The sequence below is a fragment of the Dermacentor albipictus genome, chromosome 2 (genome assembly GCF_038994185.2).
Source record: "Dermacentor albipictus isolate Rhodes 1998 colony chromosome 2, USDA_Dalb.pri_finalv2, whole genome shotgun sequence".
NCBI classification, from domain to species: domain Eukaryota; kingdom Metazoa; phylum Arthropoda; class Arachnida; order Ixodida; family Ixodidae; genus Dermacentor; species Dermacentor albipictus.
Window position 1 is genome coordinate 196,000,165 of NC_091822.1, and position 16,100 is coordinate 196,016,264.

Below are 16,100 nucleotides of genomic sequence, written 5' to 3' on the forward strand. Positions count from 1 at the left end.
GTGGTCGCGGCCTCTGGTTGCGGTCACGCACCGGCGCCCAGCGCGGGGCGCAACCCGGCCGTCGTCAGCTGCGACTGCGGCGTGTCCGTTACTGTAACGCGCGTGCAGATGGCTGCGGCCATAGGCCACAACGGCGGCCCCGACGAGGTTTCCCGGGGCCGGTGGCTGCACGGCCCCGCGTCAACCGCTGACGGCTCGGATGCAGCTCCGCAGGGCAGCCGGGCACGCGTTATCGATCGCTGTCGGCGGCTATGCGCGGCGTGAACGTCACGCTGAAAACGAACTACCGGGAAAGTCCTAATGCTCTTCCCGAACGGCTCCGATGATGCCTGTGAGCGATGGCACCGAAGGAGTTTCTCGTTTGTATGTGGGTGTGGTTCGTGTTCCTACGTTTCTGCGTTGTATCGAAGAAAAATAAAATTATTACTCTCGTTTCATTTCAGCCACGCGAATGCTGAACTCTCTCCTTCAATTTTTAACGAGGTTGGCCTAACGAGGCATTGCTTTCAATGTCGATGAAGAGTTCCGTTAGCATCGTCAAACTGAGGAAGGAGTACGAAAGGAATGCGGTGACCGACTCGGCGGAATATATGAGGAACCCGTCGAAGGAAACGTGTCCGAGAGCAACGAAATTAGAAGTAGTAGCGCTTAAAATGTTATGTACGGTAGCAATGGTGACGGAGGAAGAAAGTATTTCGCTCTCTTTGCGGATTCATTTTTTTTTGTCATTTTGCGGATAACTTGCGGATTTAGCTCTCTGTATTTATTCATCACTTATGTTTTATTTTATCCAGTCGGATAGCACGATCATGTATTTTCTTCAAACTATTATTTCCAAACTGGCTTCATGTCACATTAATTTTTTTACTCGAGGATTTACTGCCACGTACAGGTCGCCGAGATGCCAACAACGGCAATCAGATCCAAACAAATAAATGAGCCAATGACGCAGCGTTGCAGCGTTGCTCGAGTCAGTGCGGGCTTCCGAGTAGCTCAGTATCCACGTCAAATCTACCCGCCGCGGTGGCTTTGTGTCTATGGCGTCGCGCTGTTGAGCTCGTGGTCGGGGCTTCGATCCCGGGCGCGGCGGCTGCACTTCGATAGGGACAAAAAAAAAAAAAAAAACTCATTACGCGGAATTAAGTGCACAGGAAAGAATCCCATTTGATTGAAATAAATTGGCGTCATACACCACAGTGTGCCTCATAATCGTATTATGATATGGCATGTAAAACCTCAGAATTTATTATTTTTTTAGACCAGATTACCATGGGTTATTGCTTAGATGACAGCGAGCGGAAACCGTATACAATCCGGATTGAACAATTTGCGAATTCCATACTTGAGCTGATAGTGCTGGGTCTACTTGGGAGTGCTAGTGCTGAGAATCAGTACACGAGGTTTTTTTTTCGCTTGAAAGCAGAGATCGTGTAGGATATCGTTCTGTCTTTCCCCCAGTTCCCGAACTTTTCTTTTTTTTTTTGATACGCAGCATCGCCAGAGGCTCTCTCGACACCTAGAAAAAAAAAATTCCAAGCAATCTCGTACGCGCGAGGTCTTGTCAGAACGTGAAATCTATTTCCGGAGTCTACGATCCTTGCGGTAAACTCTGAGATCATCCTGTCTGCTCTTTGTTGCGTGGCATAACTATATATTCGTGAACGTTGTGTTTGCTTCACATTGTGATCGGCAGATTACGCATATAGGTCCTTTGAAGGCAATGATTTGCTCACCATGTCGAAAGTTGTTGCTACTTAGTCTGGAAAGCTTGATTTGATATTTTGCATGCGTTGCTCCATTGAAGTCGCCAATATGTTGTGCTAATATATTGATGACGAACATCTAACTCTCTGCTCTAAGTTTCGAGAAAAGCTCCGGCTCCCTCGCCTCCGTCAGCGTGCTCTCCACAGCACCGTCCAATTCTCGACTCCCAGGAAGCAGGAGCAGACCCTGTGCAAGACGTTGGCTGGTTCGCATTAGCGAAGTTACGAATGGTTTCTTGGCCAAAGGCAAAGGTTTTCGTAAAAGTTGCCAAAAGCGAAAGTTAGCGGCTTCACTCTCGTAGCGTCGGTGCGTGGCAGTGCCACGATGATATCTATTTCCTGCTTCATTCGTTATTACACACCTGCAGCACCCATCGAAGATGTCAACGCAGCGTTAGTTTTCGTCGATGCACGCAAGCGATCGTGGAGACTCTGCTTCGGCCAGTAATTGGCAGGCACTCGACGCTGCACGAAAAGGCACGCAAAGACGGTAGACATGCGCTCTTAATCACGATGGTTTCCCATTTGGGGCAGTCAAACCTTGGCAATTGAGTCGTGTCGGAGAAAATAATTACCGCTTTTCTTCGCTGCCTGAGGTCTATAGTGCGGGACACTCTATACTTCCTCGCAGAGTGCACTCCAGAGGCTGAAGAGGTTTGCGCGTGTTCGTGTAAGTTCCGGAGGGTATGAGAGAAAAAAAGTTGTCCTGAATTGTTTTGACTATTAACCTGAAATGCACGAAACGTGCGGGTCGGCCAAGCATTTTGTGCAAAAGAAGTACATACCGACGGTTGTTGCAGTGCTTGCAAAGGGATGCGTTAGTGACTCGAACAGAAAATCATGAATATTAGAAGGCATAGTAGACCTCTCTTTCTCGAAGTGGCCGCTGAATTTTGGGGCGAGTAAATCCACTTCCGCTGACGGCTTAAAGGCTAGTATATCCCGGGCGCAGCGGGCGCGTGCGTGCGCGACCCAGTTCTGCTGCGTCAGCGCAGGCGCTGCACATTTCGGCGTGCCCACGAAAGGTGCGCCCGGCGGCCTTCAACGCGCGCCATGGAACGTCGGCGGCCCGTTGGTAACGCAGGAATTTGGATGAGCCTATGAGTAGTCGGATTCCATTCCCGACACTGCGTTGGAATAGGTGTCGCGGCGGGTGCAAGGGCCCGTGGCATGACCGTTATTTGCTGCAAGATCTGAGGACGCTACCGTAGACATAAACGCAGTAGGTCGCACACCCAATGCCACTTATCTTCGACTTAAGTTCTGACATAATAGACAGCTTTAGAATAGCGGTTATCGCCTTACGTGCGTTAAACGTAAGCACCGCTGCGAGACGTTACCGTGCGTTTCCTTCCAAGTCCTTTAGTTTACCTTACGTAAAGGCAAGCGTAAAGAAAACGTTATAAAACAGGGCGCCATCTGGTGCCTCGTGCCAAACGTATCCAAGCCAAAACGGTCCATTAGCAACCATCCTGCTGTTTCTATGTGGACGCGTCTCGTTAGGCGTACGGGCACTAGAAACGCTGAACGATCTCAGAAAATGGACGTGCTCTGCGCTCATAACTAACCTTTCAGGTGAGTTTGGAGAAAGCGAAAGCTCATTGCAATAGTTACTGGCGATCAACGTGAGTGAGAGCGCAGTCATCGCGAGAATTCATGCTGAAGCGGGAGCCGTGGGTGCCGCCATGTTCGACAACGCTATTTCTTAGCGTCCGATAACATGACGGACGTTAAACTCGCCAAATAACGTACGTTATCATATAGCGCGCGTAAACCGCAGAAACCCAATAACGTTCCGAGCATGCGCAGTGAGGACGACGCTCTTTCTTTACGTACGTAATGCTTTTACATTCGGTTGCAAACGCTAAACTAAAACGGTCTAGTGTCAAATGAGTTCACCACGTTTGTGTTTTAGCCAATCGCAGGGGCCATATAGCCACCCGGTTGTTCAGTGGTAAGTGGCAAGATAGCGCATTTCACAACGTGGCGCGATTTGATCCAGAATAACACCCCGGAAGCAATAGCACGACACAGCCGATCTAAAATCCTTGCGTTAGCGTTAGCGTGCGACGCAACGCTAACGCAAAGAAAGACTGCACTGCGCGGCACAAGGTAGTGTTTTAGAATAGCGGAACGGAGAAAAGCGTTAACGTTAACGCAAACAAATACAGCGCCATCTAGATGTAAAGACACAAAGTACTGGAAAGCCAAATCCACACGAAATGTCGAGCTTATCCAATGCCGAATCCGCAAGTGTGTCCCTAAGTCAAGCTTATCGAAAGCCACAGTCTCTGCGTTAATCACGCATGTAGGTGTTTGGTTCGAGCGTTGTTTTGTCGAGGGTCGCGAAACACACCGATTAATCTTGGCATGCCGCGATCGAGTGTTCTGTGGGACCCATATTACGTGTCCTTTTTAAGTTGAGATGACATAGACGCCCTCATGCTTCGGGAATGAGAGCGACCGCGCAGGTTCTACGTGTCCTCAAGATCCACTCAGCGTCGAAGCTATACCGGAGGATACGTTTCGCCGGCGATTTCGCTTCCAGAAAGCGGATTTCCCACTTCTTTCCAATTTTTTCCAACGGACGCCCACCTTGACGTCCATCCGAATGGGTTCAAGGCGAAAACCTCCTTCACGAGGTTCATATCGTCGTCGTTGGTAAAACGCACACGCATTGTGACCACAGCACCGACCACACTACTGTGTTTTGCCGCGGAAAACATGACGTGCATCGGCTCCACATGCGGCTTTCCACCAAGCGAACGAGCGAAATACACTTGGGCGCCATCTCGAGGCGGCTACAGCAAACATTAGAAAACCCATAGAGTTGTTCTACTAACTCCATGAGCAAACCCTCTAGTTAAGCCTACTGCCCGGCTAATCGAGAACGTATATCGCAAACAACGCCCATTTGTCACCTGTGCGCCGCTGCCGAAGCATCATCACACAAATCTAAGGCGAACACGAGCATTAGTGGGGTAGGATAGAGCCTAGCAGTGCAGGCAGACGACTCGATAGATCCGAAGCGGGCTGCTCTCACTTCGACTGGCGCCGCCATCTTGCCGTACGTAAGGCTCCCCTTGCGTGCGTTAGCGTTCAACGCTAAATCCTGAAAATAGCGTACGTACGTAAGAGCTCCAGCAGCGTTTACGTATAGCGCATGCGCAGTGTGGTGCACGCAACGCTAACGCTAACGCTAACTCTTTGCGTTTGCTGCTTTACGCTATACTAAAACTCTCTATTTTTGCGTAAAAGGTTTCATGGCATATTCGAAGAGATCAGACAGCTTTAGAATAGCATTTGTCGCCGTATCTGCGTCAAACGCAAGCACCTTTGCGGGACGATACGTTGCGCGTCCCTTCAAGACATTTAGCTTAACATACGGAAATGCAAACTTAAGGAAGACGTTAGAAGACAGGACGCCATCTGGTGCCTCCTGCAAACATATTCAAGCCAGGACAACCCATCAGCAACGAACCTGTCGTTCCTATGCCTACACATCTTGTTAGGCCTATGGACGTTGAAATCGCTGAACGAACTCAGAAACTGGACGTGCTATTCGTTCATAATTAACATTTCAGGTGAGCTTAGAGGAAGTGAAAGCTCATTTTATCAGTTACTGGCAATCAACGATAGCGACAGCGTAGCCATCACGATAATTTACGCTGAAGCGGGAACCATGGGTGCCGCCAGGTTCGACAACGCTGTTTCTTAGTGTACGTGAACATTACATACGCTAAGAAACTATGCTAACTCGCGATATAACGTACGTTCGCATAGTGTACGTAAACCGCGGACACCCAATAACGTACTGAGTATGCACAGTGAAGACAACGCTATTAAATATCTTCACGTATGTACGTAATGCGTTCACGTTTGGTTGAAAACGCTTTTCTAAACCTGTCTATTCTAATACTCTCATAATAACGCTACTTGTTGCCACGTTGCGGAGGAGAGAGACTCTTGCAGCTCGGTTGATAAGTAATCAGCCACCGCCACAATTTCATTGTTGGCCCCAACTTTGCTCGAGAGCAGTCCCGCAGAAAGCTGAGCGCGGCTATGCTGAAGGCGTGGTCGTTTTATATCTCAAGGTCTGCATCCTCCAACGTGCAAGACAAAATTTCGAACATCGGCAGCGACAACCCTTCCCGCTCCTCCCCTCGATCGAGATTATGCAACACGCGACGCCACCTGCGTTCTTTTTTTCATCTGCGCCTGGGTGCTTTTTTAAATTCTGCACGAGAGCGAGCAGTTGTTTCTTTTTTCCGCTTTAACATGTCATTAGACTGTGATTCTACAAGCAGATCGCAAGCTGCCGAAGCGTGACCGCTGTTTAAATGAGCGCTCAATGGGCACCCGACGTGGCTTGTCGAAGGGGATGGTGATTTGCACGAACGTAATGTTATCTTTTTTCTGGTACGGCTGTCCCACTCGTGGTCGTTCGGATCTCACATATTTACACTTGGTCTATTGTTGCATAGGGTGCACAACGAAATGGCTACATCACAAAATTTTGATGGCTGCTTCCTGTAACTGTGTGGATGTTAACAAGATAGCTCATCAATATGTTAGCCATTGTCATAAAACACTAACAATAGCGATAAAGAGTTCCCAGTGAAATCATTTTTTTCTTTAGTATGACTGTTCCGCGGAGCTGGATTGTACGGTCGACAGTGTCAGTAGCAACGTCGGGAAGGAACTTATTCCATAGGGCTGCCATGATGTCGACTCCAAGGTAATGAAACTTGGAAGTGATTTTAACAGAAGCGAAAGTGCTACGTGTCCATCTAGTTAACAATGAGAATGTACTACACTTAAATAGAAGGCGCACTATGTCGACTATATGAATACGTGGTCTGCAGCCAGTTAAAGAAGAAGATAATATTCAATGACGCAAGGCCTCGGTGCCACCGTTAATAACGGATGTTTGTCCGCTGGGCTTCTCGCTACGCAGAACGTTGCCGTAGCAACAATTACCTTGTTACCAACAAGGTAATGCTAGCGAAGGATGATAACTAAGAGCTATAACAGTAAGCAGTAGGAAACTGTCAAGCGACGGAACAGCTACCTGTCGTAAAATTGGAAAGCCGCCTCTGCTTTTCTTTTCTTTTCTTTTCTTTTCGCTCACTTGTCAAAACAGTTGACGGTAATTATTTAGAAGCATTAGGAGAAATTACAACTTATTATTGCCAATATCTTAAAGCGAGTTCTAAGCCGAGTGGAAGCAAAATCAGGCTGGCAACTGCTACAGGAAAATGCACAGCTCCTTTCCTCCAGAAAACAGAGAAGACAATGACCACAACAGAATCGTATGGTCACTGAGGGCTATGGAAACCGAGGGAAAATTAGGTATTCATGGCTGTAAGCAAGCGAGGGGGAAGCAATTATACCATGTTTTTTTCAAAAAGAAGTGTTTAACCATATGTATGATATAGCACGACCTGGCTTTTTAAGGTGAGTTGCCAATGCACAAAAATATTCATTAGTTAAATTTTTATAGTATTCATATTATGGGGCAAAGTGTTGAAATTGCGAAATTGAAGCCGAGCAGTGGGGAAGTCGTCAAGTTTGCTTAGCAGAAATTGTAAGGTTAGTATCGCATTCGATATCTCCACCTTATATAGGGTGCCCGAAATACACCAGCGTTCAATTTAACAGTTTATCAAACGCGTGCGTCAAGCAGCTCGGGATGATTTTAACTGTAATGCCAGAGCATTTATTAGCAGATTTTGTAGATGGATGTCTTGAAAATGATGGTAGTCTTATGATTTCACCCAACCAGACATGAATTCACCGCTGTTCGGCCCAAATTTTGCAGTTGAAACTAATGTACCCTAAGATGAATAATAAAAAGTGAGTAAATATTTTTGCTTAGTCACTTGAAGACTGCGATTTGTCGTGCCTGTAACGTGCGCTCTCCTCTTCAGGTAATCGACATGCAGCAGAGCCAAGTAGGATGTCACAGCAGATTAAAAAAAAGATGTGGCATGTATTTGCATATATTTGTGATAGAGCGGTATATCCTCCGTTGTGTGTGTTTACTCCAAGCTAGTCATATGCTTAATTTGCAAGAAGGTGTCTGTATAACCTCCTATAAGACCCCTTGTACAGTGTATTGCTGAACATTGCCTTCGTTCCTGCTTTTTTTTTCTCTCAAAACTCACACTGAAGCGATTACTCAATATATATTCAGTCTAGATATGAAGTCCACTGCAAGGGCAAGTATGTGGAAGTGGTTTACTAATATTTTTGTCATCCGTTTTCAAGAAATTTTAAACAAAATTGATCTATACCTCTATGTTGCAGACGACGAAAAGCAACATTGAAGTGTGTTTCGTTAGAGATTGTATGAAAGTACAGGATGCAGCAGCAACATCGCAATTTACTACGCGTAGTTTCAACTTCATCTCTGCGTCTGGGCGATGAAGTACATTTTTTACCATAGCAAAGATGAGGAGATGATTACTTCTCCATACATGGAAATGCAGCTTTTGGTTTTCAACCACGACACTTCAGATTTAAAAAAAGCCCCGTTTATGCTCGTAACATACCAGTAAACAATAAAAACCAGCTCCAAAAGCTATTATAACCCATATTCCGGTTTCATGAGGATATGGCGATTTCAATGCAAAACACGTCTGCACGAGCCAGCCAAGCATGTTCTCCGTCGGCGGCGGCTTCGAGCACGCGAGTTCACAATTGTTTCGAGAAATGAAAAATAACATGGGACATTTAACAAGCGTTGCGTTAATGTTACTGCACCTCTCGTTTAGAAGCAAAGACGATTCATGGCATAATGATAAATTTGTTTGGTCACACTAATTTTGTGTCAACACGCTAGAATGTTACCATCTCTGCGGTTTTACTTGAGTAGCCGATCATCAGTTGAAGTTCTGTCCACGCAACATAGTCGAAGCATTATTTCAGGAAAAAGAAGAAAAGCTAGCCTGAAAGTTGTTACGTTATAAACCGTCTAGTAGGGTCCCTACAACGTAAAACTATTCCAATCTGTTTTCATCCCAATCTCCTGACGTCGAATTTGCCTAACCACCGACGCAACCATCGGGCGATAACCAGCAGCGTTGTTTCAAAAGCCCAATCAAATGCCCTCCTCTTTTGTCGAGTGTCACTTTCTTTTGCTTTCAAAGCGAATAGCATTGCCAACATTGAGCGGTTTTTCCTATCTAACTGGCTGAGAAGAGGCAGGAGCACGTTCAAGTGGAGAGAGTTTCGATGGGGCTGAGCCAGCACAGTGAAAGTAGATAACCCGATGAGGAGGGTGGTGCCGGCGTCTGCGATTGGTCCGCTTCCCCTTACTTAGCTTGCGGTGGCTCGTCGAAAATCACGGTGGTGTGCAACGAAAAGCTAGAAATGCCGCTAAAACGGATACTCAGCAAGGTAGAGTTGACAGAGCAATGTCGTATACGCGCTAAAAGGCCTCGATAACGTCATACGGCCACGAAAGATCTTTTGTTATACGCAAATAAATCCATACTTCACGGCAGCTCTGAGTAGCCAGCGCCACAGCGATCGGCGGGCAGCCATCTTTTATTCCTTTCGGAACGGGGCAGTGCCCGACTCTTCAGAAGAACTTTCAATTTTTTTTCGGCATATCAATGCGTTTTCAACGCGCACACGTCACTTTGACGCGGTGAATTCTTGCGGTTTTGTGACGTTGGGTGACAGACGGGCAAAGTGGGTGCAGCCCGAAAAAGTTCGACCAATAGCAATTGGTCAAACATCGCCTTTTTCGGCAAGGGCGAAAAAGACGTTGTATTAGAAATTATTATTTTTCGTCCGTTCGTTCTAATTATGCATAATCAGCGTGCGCATATCATATTAGATGGGGCGTTTTCACAGTTTTCGTGACGTCGCGTGACAGACAGGCGCATGGGTGGTGGCTCCAAAATTTTTTGAACAATCGTGGTGGGCTGATTGCAGACTTAGTACAGAAAAGTTTGGTGTAGCTTTACGTTATAGTGCTCTAGTTCAACTTGATTTTTCTTTTTTTTCGTTGTTGTTTTTGTTCAGAAATTGAGGATATACAATAATCCTCACAGAAATAACTTTGAATAGTCAGTAAATATTGCCCATGCGCATGCGTTGCTTTTTCGGATGTTCTGATGAGAAGGTCGATTGAAGGCAATGAAAAAGTTTGTGCAGAATTGCTTTCTATGTATGTATACGTTACCCGCATTTACAGTGATCGGCGCTGCCTACAAAACTATTGAAGAAAAAAGAAAGGCTTTACGTCCAAAAGTTGCGATGCGGATTATGAAGGACGTCGTGGTGTCGGACTCCCAATTAAGGCTTACCAAAGGGGTGTTTTCAATAGCTACCTAAACCTAACCTCACGAGAGTCTCTGCGTTCAGCGCCTATCGGTATGTGCCCGGCTTGACCGTGATTTGAATGCGCGACCTCGAACTTCACCGGACAGAGCGCTCTGTCCTGCGCCTGTTCGTCCTGTTGTCTCACTGCTCGAAATTCTGCCGGTTGACAAGTAGAGCGAAGGCCACTCACCGCGCTCTGTCGCTGAACCGCGCCCCGCACACGGGGCATCGGAATCCGGCCTCGGGCCTCGCCTCGCCCCCGGACTCCACGCTGGTCGTCTCCTGGAGGTCCTCCTCCGATACGGTGCGGTCCGCGCCTGCGCCATCACCCAGTGTCTACAGTTCAGCCAAAGCGCTCTGTCGGGTCAGGCTGTGTATTCACCGGCGTATTACACACGCTACACATTGTGCACCCGCTGTAACAGGCCGCGGCGACTGAGAAAGAAGCAGACGAAGGCTCTGCTGACCACGCTCTGGCGCTTAGGATTTACAGTGTGCTGATGGTTGAGAACTCGGACTCGACGCCTGTTTAAAACTAAAAGTTGGCTGTCGTTCTGGAGTGTGACAGTATCCTATTTCACATGAACCTATTATTTTCAATGCGAAAATTTTGCGTTGGCAAGCGACGGCAGAAATGTGGGCCAAAAGGTATCGTTTCTTCTATAAAGATAAATGACCCCTTATCTATGGCGCCTTTCAACGTTCCTCTTTTCATGTCAGTGCAGAATTGGGTATTGGAAGCACTCACTTCTTGAATCAGAAGCGTACTTAAGCTACACAGCTGGTGAAGCCCGCATGGGGTGGGAGTCGCACCAACGTAACATTTCTTATGGAGGCACCCGATTAAATATAGAATGAAAGCGTAGGAGAGGCACCGGCCAGCCCGGATGTGTTCGAGAGACTGCGCCGGAAGTCACGTGCCGCTTTTCGCAAAGGAGCCCTGAGACTGGAGCCCAAAACATCCTTGTTGGCATAGAAACTGCGTTCCTGAAGGGCTCGCGCGGCTGCTCTTGTCCTCCGAAAAGTGAGATACGATTTTTCGGCCCGGGTCTTTCTCGAAGCACAGGCCTTTCGAGATAAAAGCTGCGTTTGGAGTGTGGTACGTAAGCTTGAAAGTTATGTTTTGGGTCGGTGAGTATGCGTGTCAGCCAGTAACGGAAGGCACTCGCGTAATCACGGTGCGCGTCTTCGTCATCTTCTTCGACGTGCCCCGGAAAAACACAGGAACGCGCCTGCTTGTCTAAAACTGTCGCATAAGTTTCGAAGGTTTTGTTCTGGCGCGCGTCAGCAGCGCGTACTTCCAACGGCTCGTTCAAAGCTCGTGCCATCTGCTCCGGCGAGCTGATTGGAGGCGCAAAGGGAGACGGCACCCCAACATGGGTGCACTTCCGGCTTCAAGAACGTGACGTTAGGGCCTCACCTATTCTCTTTCTTTCTCCCGTGTAAACGGCGCTATTCGCGCGGTTCTTTAACTACATGCCAGCAACTACATAACCACATCCTCGAGGCTCGCGTAATGTGTCCTTTCGCGAAACGCAATGTCGCTTTAGCTCCGCCTTCATTTGCGAGACGTCTTCCTTTCGTTGACAAAAATACGGCCTCTGAAAGGAACCTCTTATCATTCCAAAGGTTTCCAGGGGTACGGGCCTCTGCCTACTAATTCGAACCGCAGGAAACAAAGTAGCGAAATAGCGATAAGCGAGCGCAATAATGAATCACTCCTTGGCGCTGTCTTTCTTGTACACAGTGTATTTCGTAACACTGCCCTCGTATCCCGGTGACGCTCGACATCCGCGGTGGCGCTAATTGATGGCACCGTTCTGGCGGCGGCCGGTGCCCGCATGTGCCTCGGCAGCCGCCCCACCCTCGGCAGGAGGAAACCATGCGAACGCGGAAGCGCCTGGCCACCGGCCAGCCGGACGACGCGGCTGTCGATAAGAGCGTCGCGCATGTATCTCTCATGGCGGCCACGACGACGACGACGACGAGCGCTGCTGCCCACCCGCAGACTGGTTCCTGCGCTGTGTAAACATGCATCACTCGAACCACGGCGTGCATCACCAAGTGCTTGTGCAGGCAGACCAGCCGTATAAGATGGCGTCCTGCGCTCCGTGGTCGCCAACAGGCGTGGTTCTAGCAGCTCTCCGCACTACTTACATGGGCGAAACACTATACTTAATTCCTGCTTATTGCGTTCTTTTTTTTTCTTTTCTGCTTCGGACCTTTACGCTTCATCTTAATGTTATATTGTAAATAGTATGACCTGCGGTGGTATTCTTCTGTTCAGATACTGCCGTGTTCTATTGTTTGTGTTTCATTTGCTCCTGTTTATTGTGACCCGTTATCTTGTTCTGTCTTTTCTCCTTACTCCCTCGCTTCCTAACTACGTTCTCTAAGCTTCTATCGCTTCCTTGTCAGAGAGTGGCACGTGTCGTGCTTCCCTTTTTTTTTACCTTTACAAACCCTGCTTCTTCCTTCATATCCCGCTGACCATTCCAACCACGTGCCTTCCGTAAATTGTGCGAAAATAAAAAAAAGTACGATAGCCACGTAGCTGTACAGAAACAAGGTAATGTTGTTTGCCATCGCTCGGAGCAAGTCAGGCTATTTTTTGTATTTCGGTTTATTACATAATTAATTATTATTACCTAATAAATTTCTCAAATAATACATTCAGAGCAAAGGTGTGAATGACAAACTCGTAGATAATACTGAAAAAAGTCACCCGGCCCCCAGCTTTCTGTTGCTCAATACGCGCCGCATAAAAGTTTTTCGAAATATGAAAAAAAATCGAAAAACAAGAATAAAAACGCACACACAAAAAATACCCCGCCACTAGTCGAGCGGCAACTTTCGCTGGCTTTCACAGCCTTCTTTGCTGGGTTCCGCGGGTGTTCCTCCTGTAGCCCATCGACCTAGCATGCGGCATGACCGTGCGTTTCCTCTTTGCGGCGTCGGCCAGTGTGTCTTTTCTTTTCTTTTCTTTTTTTTTGTGAAAGATGGCAGCCAAATCGGCCGATTGACCACGCTATAGACAAGTGTAATTCTGGCTGTCATTCTCACGCGCCCTGTGGAATCACGGTCGCGGATGTATACGGTGACACATGTATTATAAGCGGGCGGATTCTACTCTTGAAACAAGATTCGACGACCGACGCCTGTGCACGCCGCTACTGTTGTAACCTGAGTGATGCTTGTTTTTTTCTGGACACAAGTTCGCCCAGAAAAGATTGAACGAGTATTTCTGGCACTGTTAGTTCTTAATTATTTCACTGTTGTACGGTTAAAAAAACGGACATTGTTTGGTTCTGTATACACAAAAAAAATATCGTAGTCCGGATTATATAAAATTTTCCGAGTGAGGTCTGATAGCCTTGCGGTAACAGATAAACAGGCAACGTTCTCCCGTTTCAGATATCGGTGACTCAGTGCTTGCATTTCACGGAATAATGGCATAGCACTACGGCACGCTATTGAGAGAACGTACTTTCAAATGTTATAGGCCACTGATTCGCGTCGCAATTACACCTTGCACCAGTTCGCGCTGATTGCGCGAGATTGACCGTTAGATTCGCGCCGAGGTGGCACGTGTGTCTTTTTCACTCGCCTTTCGCGCACGCCGGTCACAACACCTGCCGCCACCGCAGGCGCGCGTGCCCGTCGTTTCTTCTGGCATGTCGAGGAGCGGCTGGGTCGAGGCAGCTACACTTATTTCCTGCACACCGATACCCAACCTTCGTTCCACTCAGGCCAGCTACGCACATCTCTTGCGAAAGGTACACAGAGCACAGTGCGCGTCACCCTTGTGCAGAGCGCGCGGACGGCGGCCGCCGGGTCGCTCCGGTGGGCAGTCAGCGACGTCTAACGGCAGCTGCTGAGCTAGAGATGAGAAGTGCTTGGGCACGCAGCGGCCGACGCGTATAATCTCGGGCCCAGCCACTACCGTTAGACGTCGCTGGCTGCCCTCCGGAGGGACGCGGCGGCCGCCGTGCGCGCGCTCTGCACAAGGGTGACGCGCACTGTACCTCAAGATTGGGGGGGGGGGGAACAGATATCGCGTTTACAGAACCGCGATATCTGTTCTTGATGCAGAGCTATTGATTAATAAACTATGTGCGTCTATTTTTTTCGAACTTTCGAATTTACGAAAATTCCTTTCACAGGATTCAAGCCCTAAATCGAAATTTCGCTTCCAACAGTCACTAGAATTCAACTTTATCTCTCAAATGCACCAAATTTTATTAAAATCGGTCCCACAGGTTATCTTAGAAAAGCGTTTTTGTGTTTTACATGTATTTGAATAGGCCGCAATGGAGCTGGGCGCGAGCTAAAGCTTCCTCTTAAAAAAACTCCAGGCGGTCAAAATTAATTCTGTGCCCCCCGCTACGGCGTGCCTCATAACCAGATTATAGTTTCGACACATATGACCCCAAAAGTTAATTAAACATATTTGCTAAACCACTAGTGAATACCTCGTTGCAATATTCTTCGCTTGCTATAACGATTTATTTGCTTTACTTTTTCTTATCTTTAGCTTTGTGCATTAAATTTATCCCCGACAGGAAGTATCAATACAGACTCTGGCAACGAAACCTCGTTTTGCAGATTTATTTTTGCTTTCGCAAATGTTTTCCAGAAACGTTTTCGACAAACGAAATAAATTAAACTTTAACTGATACTGAAACACTCGAAACAATTGATATAGGTTGTCTCTGGTCCATGGATATTCTATAAGAAAATGCGAGACTCAGCTCTTGAGAGATGAGTTACGATGGCCATAGCGGACGTCATATGAATGTTTCCTCTTATAAGTGCATCTATACAAGTATATAGATAACGTGCTAATGCTATTTACGAAGTGTTGACACCGTGTCTATGACGAGTGTAGACTGCTGTTTCGCTGACGTTCCACGTGACAAGTGATTTAAGTTCCTTATTATCGCACGAGAAAGCTTGCCGCACGCGGAAAGAAATTAGCTTTTTGTTGTCGCGGATTGAGTTCCAACGCTAACTTCTATTCCGACTGTTTACGAAATTTTCATTCTTTTTCCAGAGTTGAACAACAAGAAATAAATGTTAATGCAAATTTTGTACGCTCAGAGAAATGGTTTCTAAGTAATAAGTTATTCGTTAATGTGAGTAATTTACATCTACTAGAAAACATACAGATATATATATATATATATATATATATATATATATATATATATATATATATATATATATATATATATATATATATATGCTGACACATTAACAAGTGTTGGCAATTGTAAATATCTGTTGGCTACTCTAGAGATTTCCTTACATGTCAAAAAACATATACGAAACGTATGAGCTAAACAAAGTCAAGCTAGCTTCACGCTGTATCCGGCACGGAATTATTTTCCTCCAGCAACACTGATAATTGTATAACTTCGCATAGCTCATTGTCATTTAACCTATTGCTGAGAATAATGGGGCTGAACACGTTCATATTATCTTAAACCCGCGATTATACTTAAAAAAAAAAGGCACTTCGCCCATCGGGAGAGAAGGGGAGGCGCCGTGAGACACGTGTATGCGCGCGGACTGTGACATGCAGTCAAAGGTGTTTGCACACAGCTTAGTCTTCCTGAGAAAAAAAAAAGCACGAAAAATGCGATATCGAAGACTTGTGGGCCGGCGAGCGGAGGGGACGGTGTTCCAGAAGCGTCTGCGCAGAGAATGGATAATGTGCCCGCCGTCCCAACACGTTGAAGAGGGCTTGCCTTTCTAAACTTTGAACATTGGCAAAATAACTGGTAGGTGTTCTATCCGCAGCCGCACACATCGCATGCAGCGGTGTCAGCAATACCAACAATTGCTGAATATGTTCTCACGAAAGCAAATCCTAACGACCAGCACAGAAGAGATGCTTCGCGTCGGAGCAGTCCGAGGGGGGGTTGGAGTTATATAGCGAAGTATTCAGTTCGTGCAGTTAAATGACCCTTTTTTTGGCGAATCGCACTCGTCTAACGAGAG

The 16,100-nt window shown here is 47.0% G+C and overlaps 1 protein-coding gene across 1 annotated transcript in view; it reads right to left on the minus strand.

Moving 5' to 3' along the window:
• The window catches only part of LOC135898558 (histone-lysine N-methyltransferase MECOM-like), a 224,991-nt gene that overhangs the window by 53,455 nt on the left and 155,436 nt on the right, over positions 1 to 16,100 (minus strand). The window contains exon 5 of the mRNA XM_065427575.1: positions 10,288 to 10,414. Coding sequence (XP_065283647.1) covers positions 10,288 to 10,414 — 127 coding nt within the window. The remainder of the gene's footprint in view (positions 1 to 10,287; positions 10,415 to 16,100) is intronic.